The sequence below is a fragment of the Notamacropus eugenii genome, chromosome 2, assembly GCF_028372415.1.
Source record: "Notamacropus eugenii isolate mMacEug1 chromosome 2, mMacEug1.pri_v2, whole genome shotgun sequence".
Taxonomy (NCBI): Eukaryota; Metazoa; Chordata; class Mammalia; order Diprotodontia; family Macropodidae; genus Notamacropus; species Notamacropus eugenii.
Window position 1 is genome coordinate 40390298 of NC_092873.1, and position 18399 is coordinate 40408696.

Sequence of the window (18399 nt, forward strand, 5' to 3'; positions counted from 1 at the left end):
GCTTCATTCTGTGTTCTGATTCCACAGTTCTTTCTCTGGATGTGGATGGCTTTTTGCATCAAGATTCCCTTGAAAATGTTTTAGGTCCTTGCTTCACTGTGCAGGGTTAAGTCTATAGAAACAGTCCTTGCACACTGTGGCTGTTAATGTACATAATGTTCTCCTGGTTCCTCTCGTTTCACTCAGTTCATTTAAGTCCTTCAAGGTCTTTCTGAAATTCACCTGTTTGTCATTTCTTATAGTATTGCATTACATTCATATACTACAACTTGTTTAGCCATTCCCCAATTGATTTTCCTTTGATTTCCAGTTTTTGGCCACCACAAAAAGAGCTGCCATGAATATTTTCATACATGTGGGTCCTTTTTTCTTTTATCTCTTTGGGATACAAACCTAGTACTCATATTGCTGGGTCAAAGGGTATACACAGTTTTATAGCCCTTTGGACATAATTCCAAATTGCTCTCCAGAATGGTTGGACCAATTCACAACTCCACCAACAGTGCACCAGTGTCCTTATTTTCCCACATCTCCTTCAGCACTTATCATTTTCCCTTTCTGGCATATTAGCCAACCTAGAAGTAGTGGGGTGGTACCTCATAGTTGTTTAATTTTCATTTTTAGTCAATAATGATTTAGAGCACTTTTTTATATGACTACAGATAGTTATGAGTTCTTCTTCTGAAAACTGTCTGTTCATATCCTTTGACCATTAATCAGTTGGGGAAAAGAGGATACCTTCTCCCAGAACCATGTAGACATAAACATTGTTCCAAGGTTGTCCATAAGACCAAAGATTTCAAGTGGTCAGGTCCCCCTACATCTATAAACAGAAGCATCTGGTGATTTCTTCACATCCTCTAGAACAGAGGTTCCTAATAGATTTCAGGGAGTCTGTGGACTTAGCTTTTTATTTTCACTTTGAATTGAAACTTAGCATTTTCTTCAATGTTTTAAAAACTTGATTCTGAGGAAGAGGTTTGTTACATCGCAAAAGAAGTTGAGTCTCTTTGAATCAACTCCCAAGGGCACCTCTACACGCCAGCCCAGGCAGCACTGCTCTTCTTTGGGCGAGGATTGGTCCCGTTGATTCAGATACTTCTAGGCAAGGACTCTACCATACATCTGGCTAGCCAACCTTAAAGTTAGTAGGAGGAGCCTAGATGCTTCAATCCTGTTTCCAGCATCCTAAGGTTAAAACTTCTAGAGTATTCCTGGGGAAGGATGGAATGGGACCAGGGCCAAGGGAAGACCTTTTATATTCAAATGTTTGTTAATTGCATTTTCCCTTTAAGTGCTCTGCCAGAGTCTGGGTCAGTGACTTTGAGCCAGCCTCTGTGTGAGCAACATCACAACCTATGCTAGAGAATTGGGAAGCAGGAAGGCTGGGTATTGGTTCTTTTTTGTCCACAGTGAGCAAGGAGCTGCATTTAGTGAATGTCTTTCCAGAGGTGGACTAGGGAAAGGCAGGCTATTGTTGAAGAGTGATTCTAGAGCTAATGGACGAATGTAGAGCTCTGAGAGAGGAAAGGGTGCCCAATTTGCTGTTAAAGAACCTGGGTTTGATCCTTAACTCTACCACTTAGCACTTAGCCATTTAACCTCCAAAGACCTCAGTTTCCTCCTCAGTTAAATGAGTGGTTTAGATTAGTTGACATAACCAGAAATTATAAGCATTTATAACATGGTCACCATTGCTCTCCTTCCATGCTAGGTGTTCATCTCCGTGGACGAGATGGATCCCCCCGATATGGGACCAAAGTGCCCTGAAGATTCTGTGGTTGACCCAGCACCACCAGCAGGGACACCAGGCACAGCAATAGTGGAGCAGCAGCAATCTGTGGAATTCGACTCACCAGACTCAGGACTGCCATCTTCTCGCAACTACTCAGTGGCTTCCGGAGTCCAGTCCAGCATCGATGATGGACAGAGTGTGGGCTTTGAGGAAGAAGACCAAGGAGAGGAAGAAGAGCTGGACCAATCTGCTTCTGGGCCCCGTGCCTCCCTCTATGAGCCCCCAGACCCTATCCAGGAGGATACCCCACAGTCCAGCGAGCTGGGAGCAGGGGAAGAACTGGCTGCTGTCTGTGCTGCTGCCTACACTGTACGTGGTCATCCCCTTCCTACCCACCCCAAACCTTGTCCTTGAGTCTCAATGACCCAGATACTCTCCCCACTGACTAAGAATCCCAGGGCAACTTTACTGATAGTTCTAGGCTCCTAGAGAGACCTCCCATGGTCATCTGCTTCATCCCTCTGCCTCTGGGTGTGAGGAGGCCCATGGACCCTGGCAAGATGCGTACTGATTTTCTTCTCTGCACATATCCAGAGCATAAGTCCCTTTGGTTAAGTCTCTCCTTCCCATCCCTGTCCTCTAGGGAACTTGCCTGGGGTTGGAGGGGGGCAATAATAAAGGAGAACTTCACTGAGAGGGAAGGGCCAGTAATAAAGCCCAACACTGATGGATACTGGGGTCCTCCCTCAGATAGAGTTACTGGACACTGTGGCCTTGAACCTCCACCGGATCGACAAGGACGTGCAACGGTGTGACCGAAACTACTGGTATTTCACACCCACCAACTTGGAGAAGCTTCGAAACATCATGTGCAGGTGCTGGCAGCTGGGGGGAGTCTCAGAGGAGGTCCTCAAGGGGGGAAGGGAGAGTGCCAGGTCCATGGGTTTGGAGCTTCTGTAGTGGAACCTGGGAAGACTTGGAAAGTCCTAGAGATCATAGGAGACATCTTGTCCAACCCCCTTATTTTACAGTTGAGGAAACTGAGACCTAGAGAGAGTAAATGACGTCACATGAGTAGTAAGTGGCAAGCCTGGGATTTGAGATATTATCTAGTCTAATTACCTCATTTAACAAATGAGGAAACTGAGGCCCTAGAAGTTTAAGTGACAAGCCCAAGGCCACACAGCAAGTTAGTGAGAAAGCTGGGACCAGAACTCAGGTCTTCTGCCTCCTAGGTCAGCACTCTCTTCCCAGATGGTTTCCTGCTCTGATAGGTTTGAGGGTGAAAAGGAGGGATCCTGGGGGGGCAGAAGAGGGATGACAAGTCCCTAAATCTCTTCATTCTGTCATGCCCTCTAAGGTTCTGGCTCAGCAGGCTGCCCTGAGTATCTAGAGATAGGAGGACTTGTGGCTTGTGGCAGAGGCCCTCACAGGGAGGCTTCAGCCAACCTGCCAGGGACTAAGTGCTCCCTGGTTTTCAGAAAGGGAGACTCAGGGGTGGGGGGCCTTCACTCAGTCCTTCACCGATCAGCTTCCCAACTCTAAAGCGCCCAGGATCTCCTCTCCCACCCCATTCCCTTCAGTAGCCACAGCTGACCTAGATTAGCTAGACTCCCACTGTACACCAGCAACAGGACCTTAAGGCACAGAATAGCAGAGAAGGTGGTTATTTCTTCCCTGGGTAGTGATGATAATGGCTTTTTCTTCTCTTTCTCCTCCTCCTTGTCCTTCTAAATCTCTAGCACAATTTTTGGCACATAGTAGATGCTTAATAAATGTATATTTGTTGAGTTGATTGGGAAACAGAGTGGGCCTGAACCTGGGGGTCAGTCTTCTTGACTAATTCTGCTTTCCTGGGCCTCACAGCTATGTATGGGAGCATCTGGATGTGGGCTATGTGCAGGGCATGTGTGACCTGCTGGCACCTCTCATGGTCATCCTCGACAATGGTGAGGGCTCCTGGGAGCCCAGGAGAAGTGGGAAGAAGGGTGGTGACTGGGACTTGATACTCAAGGGTCCTGGGTGGTAATGGCAGGGTTGGGCAGGGTAGGGGGTAGGGTTGTTGTCCTTTTATTGGCCACTGAAGCCAGAGAAGATGCAAAGTTGGTTCCAGGACAGCTAGGATTCAACTCTTTGGGTCTCAGTTTCTTGTTCTTTGAAGTGTGAATCTAGTCCCTACCTTGTTCCAGCTTCCTGAGGTTTGGGTGGGGGAGATGATGTTTTGGGCTCAGAGGCCTCAGAACATGCTGGGAGATGGCCAAGGGAGTAATGCCTTCCCCTTACTGGAGGCCCCAACACCCACTCTCCCATCAGATCAGCTGGCTTATAGCTGCTTCAGTCAACTCATGAAGAGGATGAGCCAAAATTTCCCCAATGGAGGGGCCATGGACACACACTTTGCCAACATGCGCTCACTCATTCAGGTAGGTACCTGCCACCCCACTTGCCTGAAGTCCTCACTTGGAGCTGTCATAGCCTATATCTCTAGCCAGAGCTCATGAATCTTTAGAGTGGCAGAGTGTTGAGGGGCCTTAGGGATCATCTAATTCAACCTTTTCATGTTCTCAGAAGGAAACTGGGGGAAAGGGGCTCATTATGAGATCACACAGCTCAGAATAGAGCCCAGGGCTCTGGACTTCCCAATTTAGTTCTCCGTGGTCATCGCTACTAAATAATGTGCTCCCCTCTCTTTTATAAATATAATAGCTGCCCTAGTTCCTAGGAAGTTGCTTTGCATGCTGTAGGTAATTAATAAATGCCCATTTTATTGATATATTTTGATTTTTATACCACATTCACATCTCAATAATGCCCCTCAGCACCCTCCTTTATAAAAGAAAAAGATAATAATTGTTATTTTATAATTTATCATTTAATGAAGTGGAACTGGGAAGGATAGCTTACTGGATAATAGAATCAGATAAAAAAACTTAATGTGTGTGCATTAGGCTGAATAACTTAAATAAGAAATAATAAGATTAAATTTATGGGGATAAATGTAAAGGGTGAAACTTGGATTCAAAAAATTAACTTCACAAATATAGGGTGGGAGAGGCAAACTTAGACAGCAGATGTTCTGAAAAAGATCTAGGGGTTTTAGTGGACTGCAAGATCAAGGTGAGTGAGTGGTGTGATAGGGCAGGGGAAAAGCCACAGTGATCTCCCCTGAGATAGCCTCCATGAATGAGATGGTCAGTGTCTTCCTGTGGTTAGACCACACCTGGAACACTGGATTAAATTCATACCTCTATGTTTTAAGAAGACATTAATGAACTGGAGAATGTCCAGAAGAAGCTGGTGAGGTCAGGAGCATGAAGGACCTCCCAAGTCCATGTCATCTGAGGATGGTTTGAAGTGATTGAGAAAGAAAAGACTCAGAGTGGAGAGAGAAAAACAGAGACAAAGGGAGAGAATATAGAAAGAATGTATATGTGTGTGTGTGTATATATATATATGTGTGTATATATATATATACATATATATATATATATATACACACATATATATATATTAGACAGAGAGATAGAGACATAGGCTGTCATCAAGTATCTGAAGAATCCTTGGGAAGGGGAAGGCTTGGTTTTGTCTTGTTGGGTCCAAGAAGGTAGACCCAGGAGGAATAGGTGGGACAGAAGGTGCAGAGGTCAATCTAGGCTTGAGATGGGAAAAACCTTGGGCTCCCTAACATGGGCTGGACCACTTTCAGAGGCAGTGGGTTCCCTGTCCTTGTCCATCTTGAGCAGAGGCTGGCGACCGCTTGTGAGAATTCCTTTCAGGTCTGGGCTGTTCTAGATGGCTGCTGAGGTTGCTTCCAGCTCTAAAATGCTGATTTGGGGCTTCTCTAGTTCACTTTAATGTTGAAAGGATCTGCATTTCATCCCTTCACTCAGGGATTGTATTTGTATGTTCGGGGGTGGCAGTTGGGAGGTGTGATATCACACCAGTAGGGTGGGATTGCATTTCCAAACACCTGCCCAGAGAGAGACAAAACAGGGAAAGACAGAGAGAGCTAAAAACAGTAGAGACACAGGTACACTGCCGAGAATGTCACATGAATATAGATGAAGACCCCAGGCAGACATCGAGGTCAGACACACAGGCTTTGAAGTGGTGTCTGAGTGGCTTTGGGTGCATGTCTCCAAGTGTGTGCATTCTCTTGTGACCACCTTTTCCTCCCTTTCTCCCTCCATCTGTTTTCCCTTCTCTCCATCTTCTCCCTCTTCACTTCTCCCTCCTTCCATCTATTCTCCTTCATCTACCTCTCCCTCCCCCATCCCTCTTTGACCCAACTGTCTCTCCCTCCCATCTATTTCTCCTCTTTCATTTCCCCCCTCTCCATTTCTCCCCTCCTCCATCTATCCTTCTTCCATCCTTCCCTCTCTCCCTTAATTTATCCTCTTTCCATCCCTCTCTCCATGTATACTCTTTCCATCCATCTCTCCCTCCTCCATCCCTCTTCTCCTAACTCTTTCTCTCTTCCATCTATTTCTCCTCCTTCCATCCACATCTCCCTTCCCGTTTCTCCCTTCCTCTTCCTCCTCCTCTTATCTTTTTCCCTTCCCTTCCTCCTCTTTCAGATCTTAGATTCAGAACTCTTTGAATTAATGCACCAGAATGGAGACTACACTCACTTCTACTTCTGCTATCGATGGTTCCTGCTCGATTTCAAGAGAGGTAAGAGAGGGAGAAACATGGGAGTGGAGAAGAGAAGTGAAAGAGAGAGACAGAGACAGAGAAGGAGGGAGAGAGAGAGAAAGACAGAAACAGACACAGTGACAGAAAGATGGGTGAAAGAGAAGAAAGACAAAGACAGGAAGTATTGCACAATTCTCTCTCCTTGGGATATCTTACTGGGGATGATGGACTGATCAGGGGTGGAGTTAGATGGGGTACAGAAAACAGTTTGAAAGGGAAGACATTAGGAAACTCACTATTCTCATAGGACAAATACAAGAAGCTCATCCTTGGGTCTCAGCTTAGGCCTAGGTCACATTTGTGCTGAGCCAAGGATGGCAGCATAGTGTTGGAAAGCAGGGATCCAGAGATCACATTTTTAGCATTTAAAGTTACAAGGAAATAAAGAGAGTGTTTAGTCCTGCCCCCTCATTTAAAAAAATAGAATTTTGTCAATATCTTTTGTTTTTAAATTACTCACTTTTCAGTTTTTCAGTATTTCCCTCTCGCTTCTGAGATAGACATCTTTTATAACAATGAATTAAAAAAGAAAAAAACAGTTCAACAAAACTAAGCAATACATCAACAAAGGCTGACATTTTAGTGTTCCATATCCGTAGTCTCCCACCTTTTACTTTATTTGCCAGAAGTACTGCTCAAAATATTTTTGTGTACATGGGTCAGTTCCTCTCATTTTATTTGTTTGTTAGTTTGTGAGTCCATCCATTCATTCATTTTTTGTTTGAGACTGAGGATGGAAATGCAATGGCTATTCACAGCATGATCCCAATGCTGATGGGCAGCATTAACCTCTGTTTTTCCAATCTGGGCTGGTTCACTTTTCCTTAAGCAGCCTGGTATCCTTCCACCCTGCCCCTACCCTTACCTTTCCAAGCCTTGCCCCAGGGCTCACCAAAAGAGTGTCCCACTTAATACAGACACTAAACCAACTTTCGCCCTTCTGCTGCTCAGAATTCACCAACCTCAGCCTCTCTGTCAGCAGCAGGGATTACAGGTGTGGACCCCCATACCCAGCTAGCTCCTCTCATTTAACAGATGAAGAAATTGGGGAGAAGTGGCAGAGTCAGAATTAAAACCCAGGATCTCTGTTCCCAAAGCTAGTGCTCTTTCCCTGATACCATCGGGCCAGAACTTTGACTTCTTTGGGATTGAGCTTCCAAGAAATTCAGGGCCTCCCCCTACCTTGAGTACCAACGAGCCCTATTTGCCCAGCAGATCTTGTAAGGATGGATGGGGTTGCCCATTTGATGGTGGCCTTGGACATGAGCACAGAATTTTCTTCACTGGCTAGTGGGCTTCTGTGTAGGGTCCTAGTACCTTGGAGACATCTCTCAGTCTCAGGGATGTATAACACCCTACCCTGCTCCCCCAACCCTCCAATACAGAGCTGCTCTACGAAGATGTCTTTGCTGTGTGGGAGGTTATCTGGGCTGCCAGACACATCTCTTCTGAGCACTTTGTCCTGTTCATTGCCTTGGCCCTGGTCGAAGGATATCGGGAGATCATCTGCGATAACAACATGGACTTCACAGACATCATCAAGTTTTTCAATGGTATGAACCTGAGGAGGGATGGTGGGGACCACCAAACCCCAACAGCCAGTGTGTTTTGTGGGTGGTGGCAGCAGGGGCTCTATGTCTTTAGAGGTCACTGTATTTTAGGATTGCAGGACTCAGGGGTACAGGGGCCCTCTGTGGCCTCATTTTCCAGATGAGGAATCTGAGGCCCAAAGAGGTTAAATAACTCACCAAGTCCTACAGGTAGTAAGTGGCAGAGCTGGGATTTGAACCCAGGTCTTTTGACTCCAGATCCAGCTGGTCCCAGCTCTAAATCTCTCCAACACCTCCCTCCCTGGCCCCAAGCTGGCCCCAAGCAGGGAGGCTTCCTGGGAATTCAAATTCAATGTCATGTTCTTCTAGACAGGGCAGATAGTATCCAGGCTTCCTGGGGCCCTGGCAGCCTGGCTGACCTGAGGAGGAACCAAAGCAGGAGAGCATTGCATCTGCTGCAGATTTCCTAAGCCTACTTTCTACTTACCCCCACACCTGTGGCATGTACTCTTTGCAGAGCGAGCAGAACATCATGATGCCCAGGAGATCCTGAGGATAGCCAGGGACCTGGTCCACAAAGTGCAGACGCTGATTGAGAACAAGTGAAGCTGACAGTGGCTTTGGTGAGAGAAGGTGGAAGAAGAGGCAGCAGTGGCCACCCAGGCCCCCCAGAATCCAGAGAGCCCCGGGCCCCTGCACAGGGCAAGCGGAGAGGGTGGCCCTGTCGGGACTCTGAGCATCCTTCCCCACCCCACCAACCCAAACCCCAAACCATGCTCCTGAGGCATCTTCTATGTAATGTAGACAAAAGTAATTCAGAGATCGAGAGACTCCAGGCCTTCCCATGGGTTGGGCCAAGGCTAGCCTATGGGACCTACCTTGGGATGGAGAGAGATGACTGGGAGGTATAGATCACTCTCCTGCTCTTGGCTAGGGGCAGCCCACATGGACCCCTGAAGCCTCAGGCCTATGACAGACACTCTGTGGGGCAACTACCTCCCTTTTCACCTCCACCCCAGCCCCAGGAAATCCCTTTCAGGGTCACCTAAGGAATAGACAGAGGCCCCAGGCAAGACCGCTAGAGGGGGATCCTTTGTAAGAGGTGTCTTGCCCTTAGGAGTCTAGCTCATGGAAAGGGATAGACACCCATGGCTCTCCAAGGGCCTAGAATCTGGCCTGAGATGCCCCTCCTAGATAAAGAGAAGAGATATTCAGGCCAGATTCAAGAATTACTCTCAAGGTTGCAGGGGACAGCACCCTACCTAATGCCCTCTGGTCCCTGTCTCTTCAAAGAACTGAGGAGAGGGTTGGGTGGCTCAGCAGCTGCCTTACTAGGCACGCTCACACTTCCCCACCTTCTGGAGGCCAGACTTATGCCCTGCTATACAAAAAGCATGGATGTTGGACCAAGGCTCTTGAGAACTAAGGATGGGAGAAATTCTGCAGCAACCTTCATGGGTGTCTCCTGTATTTCTGTGCCCATGTCCAAGTTCTCTGGTGGGACCCAAGAGACTAATTCGGGGGTATTTGGTAGGGAAGGAGGGGAGGAATGGGCAGGGAACAACCTGGCGCTGTCCTGAGGTCCCTAGCCCCTCCAACATTACTGCCTGCTTTTATAATCCCCTCACCAACACCCCACCGGCTCCAAGCACCAGCCCCTATGCACACATATACAAGTGTACCTCTTTTGTGTGTTCAGCTGTCCATGGTCCTGAAAAAAATACGTAAAGCAAATCTTCTTGAAGGCTCTAAGGAGACCTTGTTTCTTAAAGGCTCCTAGTGCAAATCCTTTTATTAAGAGCAAACGCTTGAACCCCAGCTTGCTTGTAAATTTTGATTTCTGTATGTCAGATTTGCTGAAAGCAGCACTTGCACGTATGGAGGAGGCACAAGAGGTGAGAGCTCACGCCTCTCAGGGACCCTCCCCCTGGAGCGCCAAAGAAGCCCAGGCTGTTGTCCCAGTGCCTAAAGGTGCCTCCTTGCTCCCCTTGAACCCCACTCCAGAATGTCCCCATGGAGTCATACCAGGATGCTGGATCCTTCTACCTGACCTCACTGCTCTCCCTTGACCATGCTGCTGCTTGGCCAAGGCATAGGGGAAGGGGGAGGTAGGGAGACAAAGAAGCTCAGGGGTATGACTGGCTCACCCCTAGGGTGGGGCAATGGGAGGGGGAATAAAGGAGATTGCCTCTCCATACCAGGGCCTTTCTAAGCCTCTGACTGACTAGCTGAGACCAGAGCCCACAGCTGGGCACCCTTGGAGTCCTCTGTATTCTCAAGTGCCAACACTGCCCTAGGCTTGGAGGGGACCTTGACCTTGGCCCCCAACACAGCCGACTCTGTAGAATGTAGAGACCCATGAACAGGGCTCCTAGGGGTTCCCTCCCTCAGGATGCCACCTCAGATCAAGTATCTCTTAGTTCTGGGGATGGGATGGGGGCTAGGCTCCCCCTGCCTCCAATGGTAGTCTCCCCTGGAGGAAGTCCAGGAAGGGCCCACCCCCCTCAGGACCTGCCTGCCCTTAGCATGCTTACTCTTACCCTGCACCCAGTTTCCTCCTCCATTTTCCGCCCATCTGCAGGAGCCAGGTCCTGTTAGGTGGGAGGGGCATAGTGAGGGTGCATTTGCCATTTGGAGCCTTGTGAAGTTCCTCTGTGGGCCTGCTGTGTCATTTACTAGAAAAAAATGGGAAAATACCCCTTTCTTAGGAGAAGAATGCTGTCCCAGGCCTGACCCTCCTCGTCTGCCCCCAGACTCTGCACTGCCTGTTTGGGGACCTGTCTGTCCCATCATCCCCTTGTGTGCTGTGGGCCCCACAGCTCATGCTGTATGCGTGTGCAGTGCATCCATGATGCTGCATGTGCTGCCATGTTCCTGCCTTAGTGACCCTGGTGTTTGTGAGGAGCGGGAAGGTTGGTTGGTTGGTAGGTTGGTAGGTTGGTTGGTTGGTTGGTTTCCTTCTTTTTCCTGGCTCAGATATTCTAAAGCTGTCCATTGTAACAAAACCAATAAACAGAGTTTGGTGACAGCTGGTGAATCTGAGGGCTCCCAGTGCTTGATAGATTGGGAAGTGGCATGAGGTAGGGATGGGAGTGGAGGGACTGGCTAGGAAATTGAACAAAGCCCAAGGGAGGGAGCTGGGGTATCCTCGGCTTGAGGAAGTGTATCAGTCTTTCATGAGGGTGATTTCTAGTCATAAGACATGAAGAGGCAAAGCCATGAAGAGTGTTGAACTTGGCATCACTGGACTTGTCCACTGGTTTCCTGTGTGGCCTTGGGCAAGTCACAGCCTCTCTGGACTTCCCTTTAAATCCTTTCCAGTTTGAGATCTCAGAAGCATCTGCTGGAGAACCCAGAAACACATCCCCAAAATTGGCTCCAGGCTTACCCTTCATGTCATGCTGGAACAGGGGAGGTGGGCACCTGAGTTAAGCTACACTCTCCCAACCTGGCACAAATCTGGATGCTCCCACCCATGCTCATCCCATGGTATTCAGGTGAGCCTGCTCTGGAGAAAGGAGACAGAGCTACTGACTTGACTACGTTTTGGAGCTGTCATCCAGGTGTCTCCTCTCCCTCCAGCTGGCAGACCAACCATCAGTGCTATCTTGGCACTCAGAAATAAGTTTTCAATCCCAGTAGAGAGCTGGATTTGTCGGATGGCAGGCCCTCCCTCATTTCAGGCAGAGTCCATAGCCCCAGGAAAGCAGGCTAGGAGGGAAGAGCTTTGTGCCAAGGAATTAACCCCATGACACACACTTCAAAGCTCCTAGTGACAAGAAGGGGTGAACTGGGAGGAGGACAAGGAGACCAGGGGAATGAGAAGCCCATCACAGTCTGCAGCCTGGGCAGAGGAATGAGTCTGTATGGTCACTGTCCACCTCTATCTCCTTAATCCCAGAATCTGAATTAGCTGTCCCTAAGCATCAGAACAACGCTTTCCTTATTCCCATGCCTTGCACATTTTGAATTTTAGACTATACCTGGGATTTCAGGAACTCCCAGTGTAAAAACTCTCTACCAATGCAGATCGGTACGTGCCTTGCAACTAATAATCTTAGTTGCCTGGAGCATTGAGAGGTTGAGTGATTTGCCATCTAACCTCAATGCCACACTGCTATCTACACAGTAAGTACTTAATAGATGCTTAAGCAATTGGAGAAGTTGTAACCCCAGTAGTGAACTTTACTGCTGTCCTGTAAGAAATAAGCTATGGAACCCCCAAAAGTTCACCAGTAAGCTTCAAACTTTGTCATATACCACTTCCTACTTCACTTTACCTTGAGAATTCCTTCCCTCTACTTCTCCAGCCCCTCTGGGTCATAATTTCCTGAATTTTAGAGGAGAGTCCAAATGTTTGTTTCAGGAATATATCAGATCTCTGAATGGTGGAGGGAAGAGGGGAGGGGGGAAGAACAATTTGTAATGGATGGCTATAACACTTCCTGTGTGGCCTATTATAAGGCTCAAATAAAATGAGAAAGATGATAAATATAGAAGAATGAGAGGAAGAAAGAGAGAAGGAGAGAGAAAGACGAAAGGAAGGAAGGAAAGAAGGAAGAAAGGGAAGGAGGGAGGAAAGAAAAAAGAAAGGAACGAAGGGAAGAAGGGAAGGAAGAAGGAAGAAAAAGAAAGAGGAGGGGATAGGAAGGAAGGAAGAAAGAAAAAGAATAAAATCTTTTGAAGACATCAGGATCACAAAAAATCATAGGGCTATAAGGGACCTCAGAAGCCATCTTGTCCAACCCTCATTTTTGCAGAAGAGGAAACTAAGGTGGAGAGGAGATGACTTGCCTAAAAGTATATACATAGTAAGTGATCAAGGCAGGATTTGAACCCAGCTCTTCTGTGTCCAAAGTTAGGGCTCTTTCTAATGTACCAAAATGCCTTTCCTCAAAGAGCACAACGGTTATGGCTCTTGTCCCTTCTTCCCTCTGCTATCCATATTTTTCAGTATAATGATTGGACTTTATGGGGGAGGAATGAAGATTTTTGGGCAAAGTGAGGTTTTTTTGGTCCCAACACCATGGCTACACTCAGTACAGCCATAACCAGGGTAGGCAGGCAAGAGTTTTTCCCCAGGTGCTGAAATTTGATGGGTGCTGACAGACTCTTGCAATTCTTTAGTAACATAGAAATCATGACTCATAGTTAGCAAAAGTAATTAGGTAAGCTAGTAAACTACCAGCTGGTCCCCCAGTCAGCACCTTAGTTCCCCCTGCTCAAGGTGACCTCTGCAAGTACCTGGGGGCATGTATAGTGGTGTTGCTACTTGCCACAGGTACAGGGAGTACTACTTATGACTAGCATCCAAACCAGAAATTTACCCTGAGTTCCTCTACTGTTATTTTTTCTGACAACTGGCCCACACCCGGGTTAAAAGTATTTTGGGCCTTCCCAGGTCCTCAGTACGTTATCAACAACCTTTGACTTCCACCATCATCAAAAGGGTAGAGAAATGTCCCTCAGAACATCTATCCCCAGCCACCTTCCAGGGCTCTGTGTTTCCCTGTCTATTAAATTAGGGAACTGAGCTAGAAGACCCTTAAAATCTTCCAGTTCTGACTTTCTAGGCCCCTTCCCTAGGACAGCTGATCAAAAAAGGATTCTTACTCTACTTGGGATGCCTTCTTTAAAGGTATTGATCGATTGGTCCAGTCTCAAGGGCCTGTGAAGTGGCTTTGTAGTTCTAAAAACTGTCGATAGGGGGAACCAGTGTCTCATAAATGAGTATAACACTTGGTGTCCAGATGTGAGATGGAGGACCAAATCTTTTGGTATTGTTTTACCTTTCGGTTTTGGTTTTTGTTTCTCAGAGGGGTGAGGAGGGATGTGGCGGTAAGAATAGGGATGAGAGAGCAGAGCAAAGTCTGGCCAGTGCCCCCCGATGGCCCATCTGTCTCTCCATCAGCATAAAGATAATGGCCCAATCTGTCTGGGAGACCAGAATTCAGTTCAGGGTGGCATCCAACCAGAAAGTCCCCTCCCTTGTGATACCCAATTCATTCATATTTCCTTCGACATCTTCCCCACCCCTAAGGCTGAGATTCAAGCCACAGACTCACCACCCTTCTCAATCCTCTGAGTCAGCTGGTTTATGGTTGAACTGTGGGGAATTGGCTGGGAGAGGCTGAAAGTGACCCACATATACAACCAGGTCTCAAATCATCCTGGTCCCACAGCTGCAGAAATGCCACAAAAGTCCCTACTCCCTACTCCTGGGTTCAGAGAACTAGGATTCAGTTCAGAGAACTGCAGAAAACCTAGGATACTTTCTCCAAGAGTCTCCCGCTGACCACTGTGGGAAATAAAATAGCTAATTCATAATTTTCACTTGGGAGAGGCTGAGAGGAATGACTCACTCACCTGGGTGCAGCCCAGAGGGAGGAAGTCTGCCCTGAGATACCAGGAGTGTTCTAGGCCCTTGAAGAGGGAAACATGTTCCAGGTTGAGGCCACCTGCCCCTTGGGTAGGTGGGGATAGTGCTCTATGGTGCCCTCTAAATTTACTACCCTAGGACAAAGCTCTGTGGTCTGCCCTAGTTACACCCCTGAAGGCAGATGGTGAGCTGAGCATATTCTCTTTTCACTATAAATAACCCTGACAGAATTGACATTATTTTCCCACCCCAGCCCCACAGACTTAGAAGCAATGCAGAATATTTGAGACTTAAGGCTTCCATCAGATTCATCTTCTCCCTTCCTTTTCCCTTCCTCAAACTCAAGGGTACCTTTTAACCACTCCATGGGTAGAGCAGTGTCTGGGCCAATTCTCAATATGCCTCGCCTACAACTATCAAACCAGAGCTGTGTGTTTGGTTGAGGAAGTCTTAAGTCTCTTTACCAAAGAAAGAGAATTTCAACCGACTTCTTGATTCTAGTTCTGGCCCAGCTGCTGCCAGAACCTTGGACAGGTCTACCTACCTTTAGGATCCTAGTTTCCTCTTCTATCAGAGAGAACACCTGCTGGTCCGCTTAAAAGGGTGGTAGAAAGATCACACAACACAATATCAAGTCACATTTTTGCTTCCTGGAAGCCAGGAAGGCTTGATTTCCAGTCCTTCCTCTGGCACATGCTAATTGAATTAACCTGGGCAAGTCACTTAACCTGATACTGGCAACCAGGACTCTTACAGTGCAGGACTGGTGCCAAACTACATTGGGAAAGTTCCCCAAACTACACTTGGGATTTCCCTATACCATCGAAGTCCCAGATCCGGTTCCCAACCCTGTCCCTTAAGTTTGCAAAGCTTTTCTCATGACACCAAGATAGGATGTTGGAATCAGGAAACCTGGGTTCCATTCCAGTTACCACTATTTACTGGGTTTGAAACACCCCAGCCGGTCACCTAAACTTCCACTTCATGAGGATAATGGGTAGAACGTGCCTTTGAAAAATCCTAAAACAATGTAGATGTAGAAACGAGAGACAGCTGTGGCTGGGAGATGGGGAAGACAGTGAACCATAAATTTAGAGCTGATTATCTAAGTCAAGGGAGTTAGGTGGCACAGTGCTAGAAAGAATGCCATGCCCAGAGTCAAGCTCTGAGTTCAAATTCAGGCTCATACATTTAATAGCTGTGTGACCCTGGGCAAGTCACTTCATCCTGTTTGGTCCAGTTTCCTCATCTGTAAAATGAACCGGAGAAGGTGATGGCAAACCACTCCAGTATCTTTGCCAAGAAAACCTCAGATGGGGTTACAGAGTCAGACATGGCTGAAATGAGTGAACCACAATCTAGGCCAATCTTTGTTTTACAGATGAGGAAACCAAGGACCGGCAAAGTAGTGATTTGCCCAAAGTCATACAGAAAGTAGATGACAATGAGGATTCCAACCCAGGTTCTGCGTGCTCAGATCCAGCACTTTGCTGTACCACATGGCCAGCCTTAAGAACCCTGAAAGCAATTTCTAGCTGGTCCCTGATCAGGCTGTGATCTGAAAAGTGAACAAGGGAAGGAGTTCACTCCCCTTCTGCTTCCCTATTTCTGTCTCTGGGTGTCTGGTCCCTCACCCCCACAACCAATAAAACAACAGGGTGTCTTCGAGCCCCCGACTCATGGTTCAGTGCAGGTTTATTTGTTTCAATGTTTTATTCCAGGCAAGTGCTTTTACATGGAGAGTATTCATGTCCCGATACCTAAAGTCTTAGAGCATGAACAGCCACTAGAATACAGCTCAATAGTAAAAATACAATATGTACAAAATTAGGGTTTTTGTAGGGTTTTTTTTGATTTTTTTTTTTCACACAGCAGATGTATCCAAACACATAAAAATCTCTACAGTCCGGGGTCTTGAGGGTTCAGATTTCCGGAAACAGAGACACAGTGACTGAGTCCTCACTGTAAACAAGGGCCTCCTCTTTGGGGAGGGGGGCGCACCCTGAGGAGGGATGGGGGCTCATCCTGGAGAGGGCAGGGCCTAAGTGTGGCCCCAAAGCACCCCACTGTGCTCACCCTGCCCACGGGCCCCTCCTCCCTGGCCCCCTGAGGACCCGAGCCCATCGAGGTAAAGACTCCCAGCCAGTGAGTCACTTAGAGAACATAAAAAAATCAACATGAGAGGTAAGATGTGTGAGTGTCTGTGGGTGTCTGTGTGGGTGTGTATGTGTGTGTGTGTCCCAAGTTAGAAGGTCTGAGGAGAGAGGCAGGACTCGGTATCCCGAGGGCGGGGAGGGCCAGGGCTAGCCCTGGTCCTGGTGGCTGCTGAAGGAGACACTCCACAAGAATGAGGCTGGGGAATAGGGGGACAGCAGCCCCCCAACGTTACAGCATCACAGCGTTCACCAGAAAACAGAACACAACGGTAACAACACCCACCGGAGCCACTCTAGACACAGTTAGCACGACACAGACCCCGCCCACCCCAGGTGCCTTGGGGGTTGGATGAGGTATCTGGGCACAAGCCCCAGAGAGTGGGGGGAGGCACAATTTAGGTTCCATCCTTGTCTGGCCATGAGCACTACATGGCTGAAAGAGGGGGAAGGGAGGGAGGAGAGGAGAGGTGGGGATGCCCAGTCTCCTCATCCATCCTGCCTCCATACCCACCCACTCTGCTCTGCCCCCAAGGGCCTAATGCCTACAAGGCTGTTCCACAGAGGACACAGTGGAGCTAATGAGTCCGAAGATGCTGACAGGAGGCCATGGGGTGGAGGTTGCAGCTGGAAGGAGGGAAACTAGCATGAGTCATGGGTGCTGTCACCCTCTAGGCCAGGGACTGAATGGAACAGACTGCTTGTACATTCCCCAAATGACAAATACACCAAGCAGAGGAAGGAACCCTAATGACTAAAATCTCCCAGTCCACAAAGAGAACGGAGTGAGGGTTTGGAGGCAGTTAGGATTTCCTTCTGGACAGAATCCACTTTGGGGCCTTTGAGGTGTTCACATAATCCCAAACCACCATACCTAGGGAATCCAGCTTCCAGAACAGCACCACAGACTTAAGACGCAGGAGACTGGAAGTTCAAGGGGCCCCAAGGCCTCCCTACAGTGCTTTCTCCCCCAGGGCACACTCAACTTAAATCAGCAACCCTCCTGGGCAGCCCAGGCGCCTGACTATCCTTAGGATACCTTGCCAAACAGCCCCCATGAAGGCAACGAGTATACGTATCTATATATATATATGAATATATATGTGCCTAAATGGGTATCTGAGTGTACATGTATGCGCATGTGTTTTACACAAGGTCACTTGTAATAACTATATGAAGAGAAGAGAAACCAAAGCTGTCCCCGAAGGTAGACTCACTAACAGGGGGGGCTGGGGGAAGCCCCATTCCCAGACCTCGCTCCTCAGGAGCTGGGGTTGGAGGGACAGGGCAGAGGTCTGGGCAGTCTCTTTCCCCTTCTTTCCCCTCTGGAGGAATGCCTGAGAGCCATCCTCAGGGAAAAACTGAGGCAGCAGGATGCTAAGGTGACTGTTCCCCAGGCTCAGTCCAAAGCATCAAAAGTAAACCAGAGAAGTGAAAGAAACAGTGGTGCAAGAAGGTACAGGGGGACCGGCTGCAGTTACTGCCTATTTCTTAATGTCCAAAAGGCCAGTTCCTGCTGTGATCCCCAGATCCCCCTATGCAGGAGCTGCGGGGGAGGGGTCATCATTGCAGCCTCATCCCCCATCCTGGTCATAACCATCTGACCACAGGGTCCCCTGAACTCAGCCCAGAGAAGAACCTAGGCCCCTAGAACACAAGTTACAAGCCCTTCCTCAAGTTCAATGCATGGGGGGGGTGGGGGTGGGGGGGTGGCGCACCAAGAAACACACACGCATACCTGCACACGAACATATGCACACAGACTGAGCATGCACAGATACACACATGCACACGTCCACCAGTTACAACTCCACATGTCTGAGCAAAGGGAAGGAGAGGGGATTCAGAAGGTTTGAAGCCTCTCTACTCCCAGCTGGGGATCCAGAC

The 18399-nt window shown here is 48.1% G+C and overlaps 1 protein-coding gene across 2 annotated transcripts in view; it reads left to right on the forward strand.

Moving 5' to 3' along the window:
* SGSM2 (small G protein signaling modulator 2) overlaps positions 1–9798 on the forward strand; it is a 73524-nt gene extending 63726 nt beyond the window's left edge. For both annotated transcript variants that reach the window (XM_072639974.1, XM_072639975.1), the window contains 7 exons: positions 1715–2104; positions 2486–2610; positions 3602–3684; positions 4049–4158; positions 6313–6409; positions 7816–7983; positions 8498–9798. In XM_072639974.1, coding sequence (XP_072496075.1) covers positions 1715–2104; positions 2486–2610; positions 3602–3684; positions 4049–4158; positions 6313–6409; positions 7816–7983; positions 8498–8586 — 1062 coding nt within the window. In that variant the 3' untranslated portion in view covers positions 8587–9798. The remainder of the gene's footprint in view (positions 1–1714; positions 2105–2485; positions 2611–3601; positions 3685–4048; positions 4159–6312; positions 6410–7815; positions 7984–8497) is intronic.
* The last annotated feature ends 8601 nt before the right edge of the window (positions 9799–18399 follow it).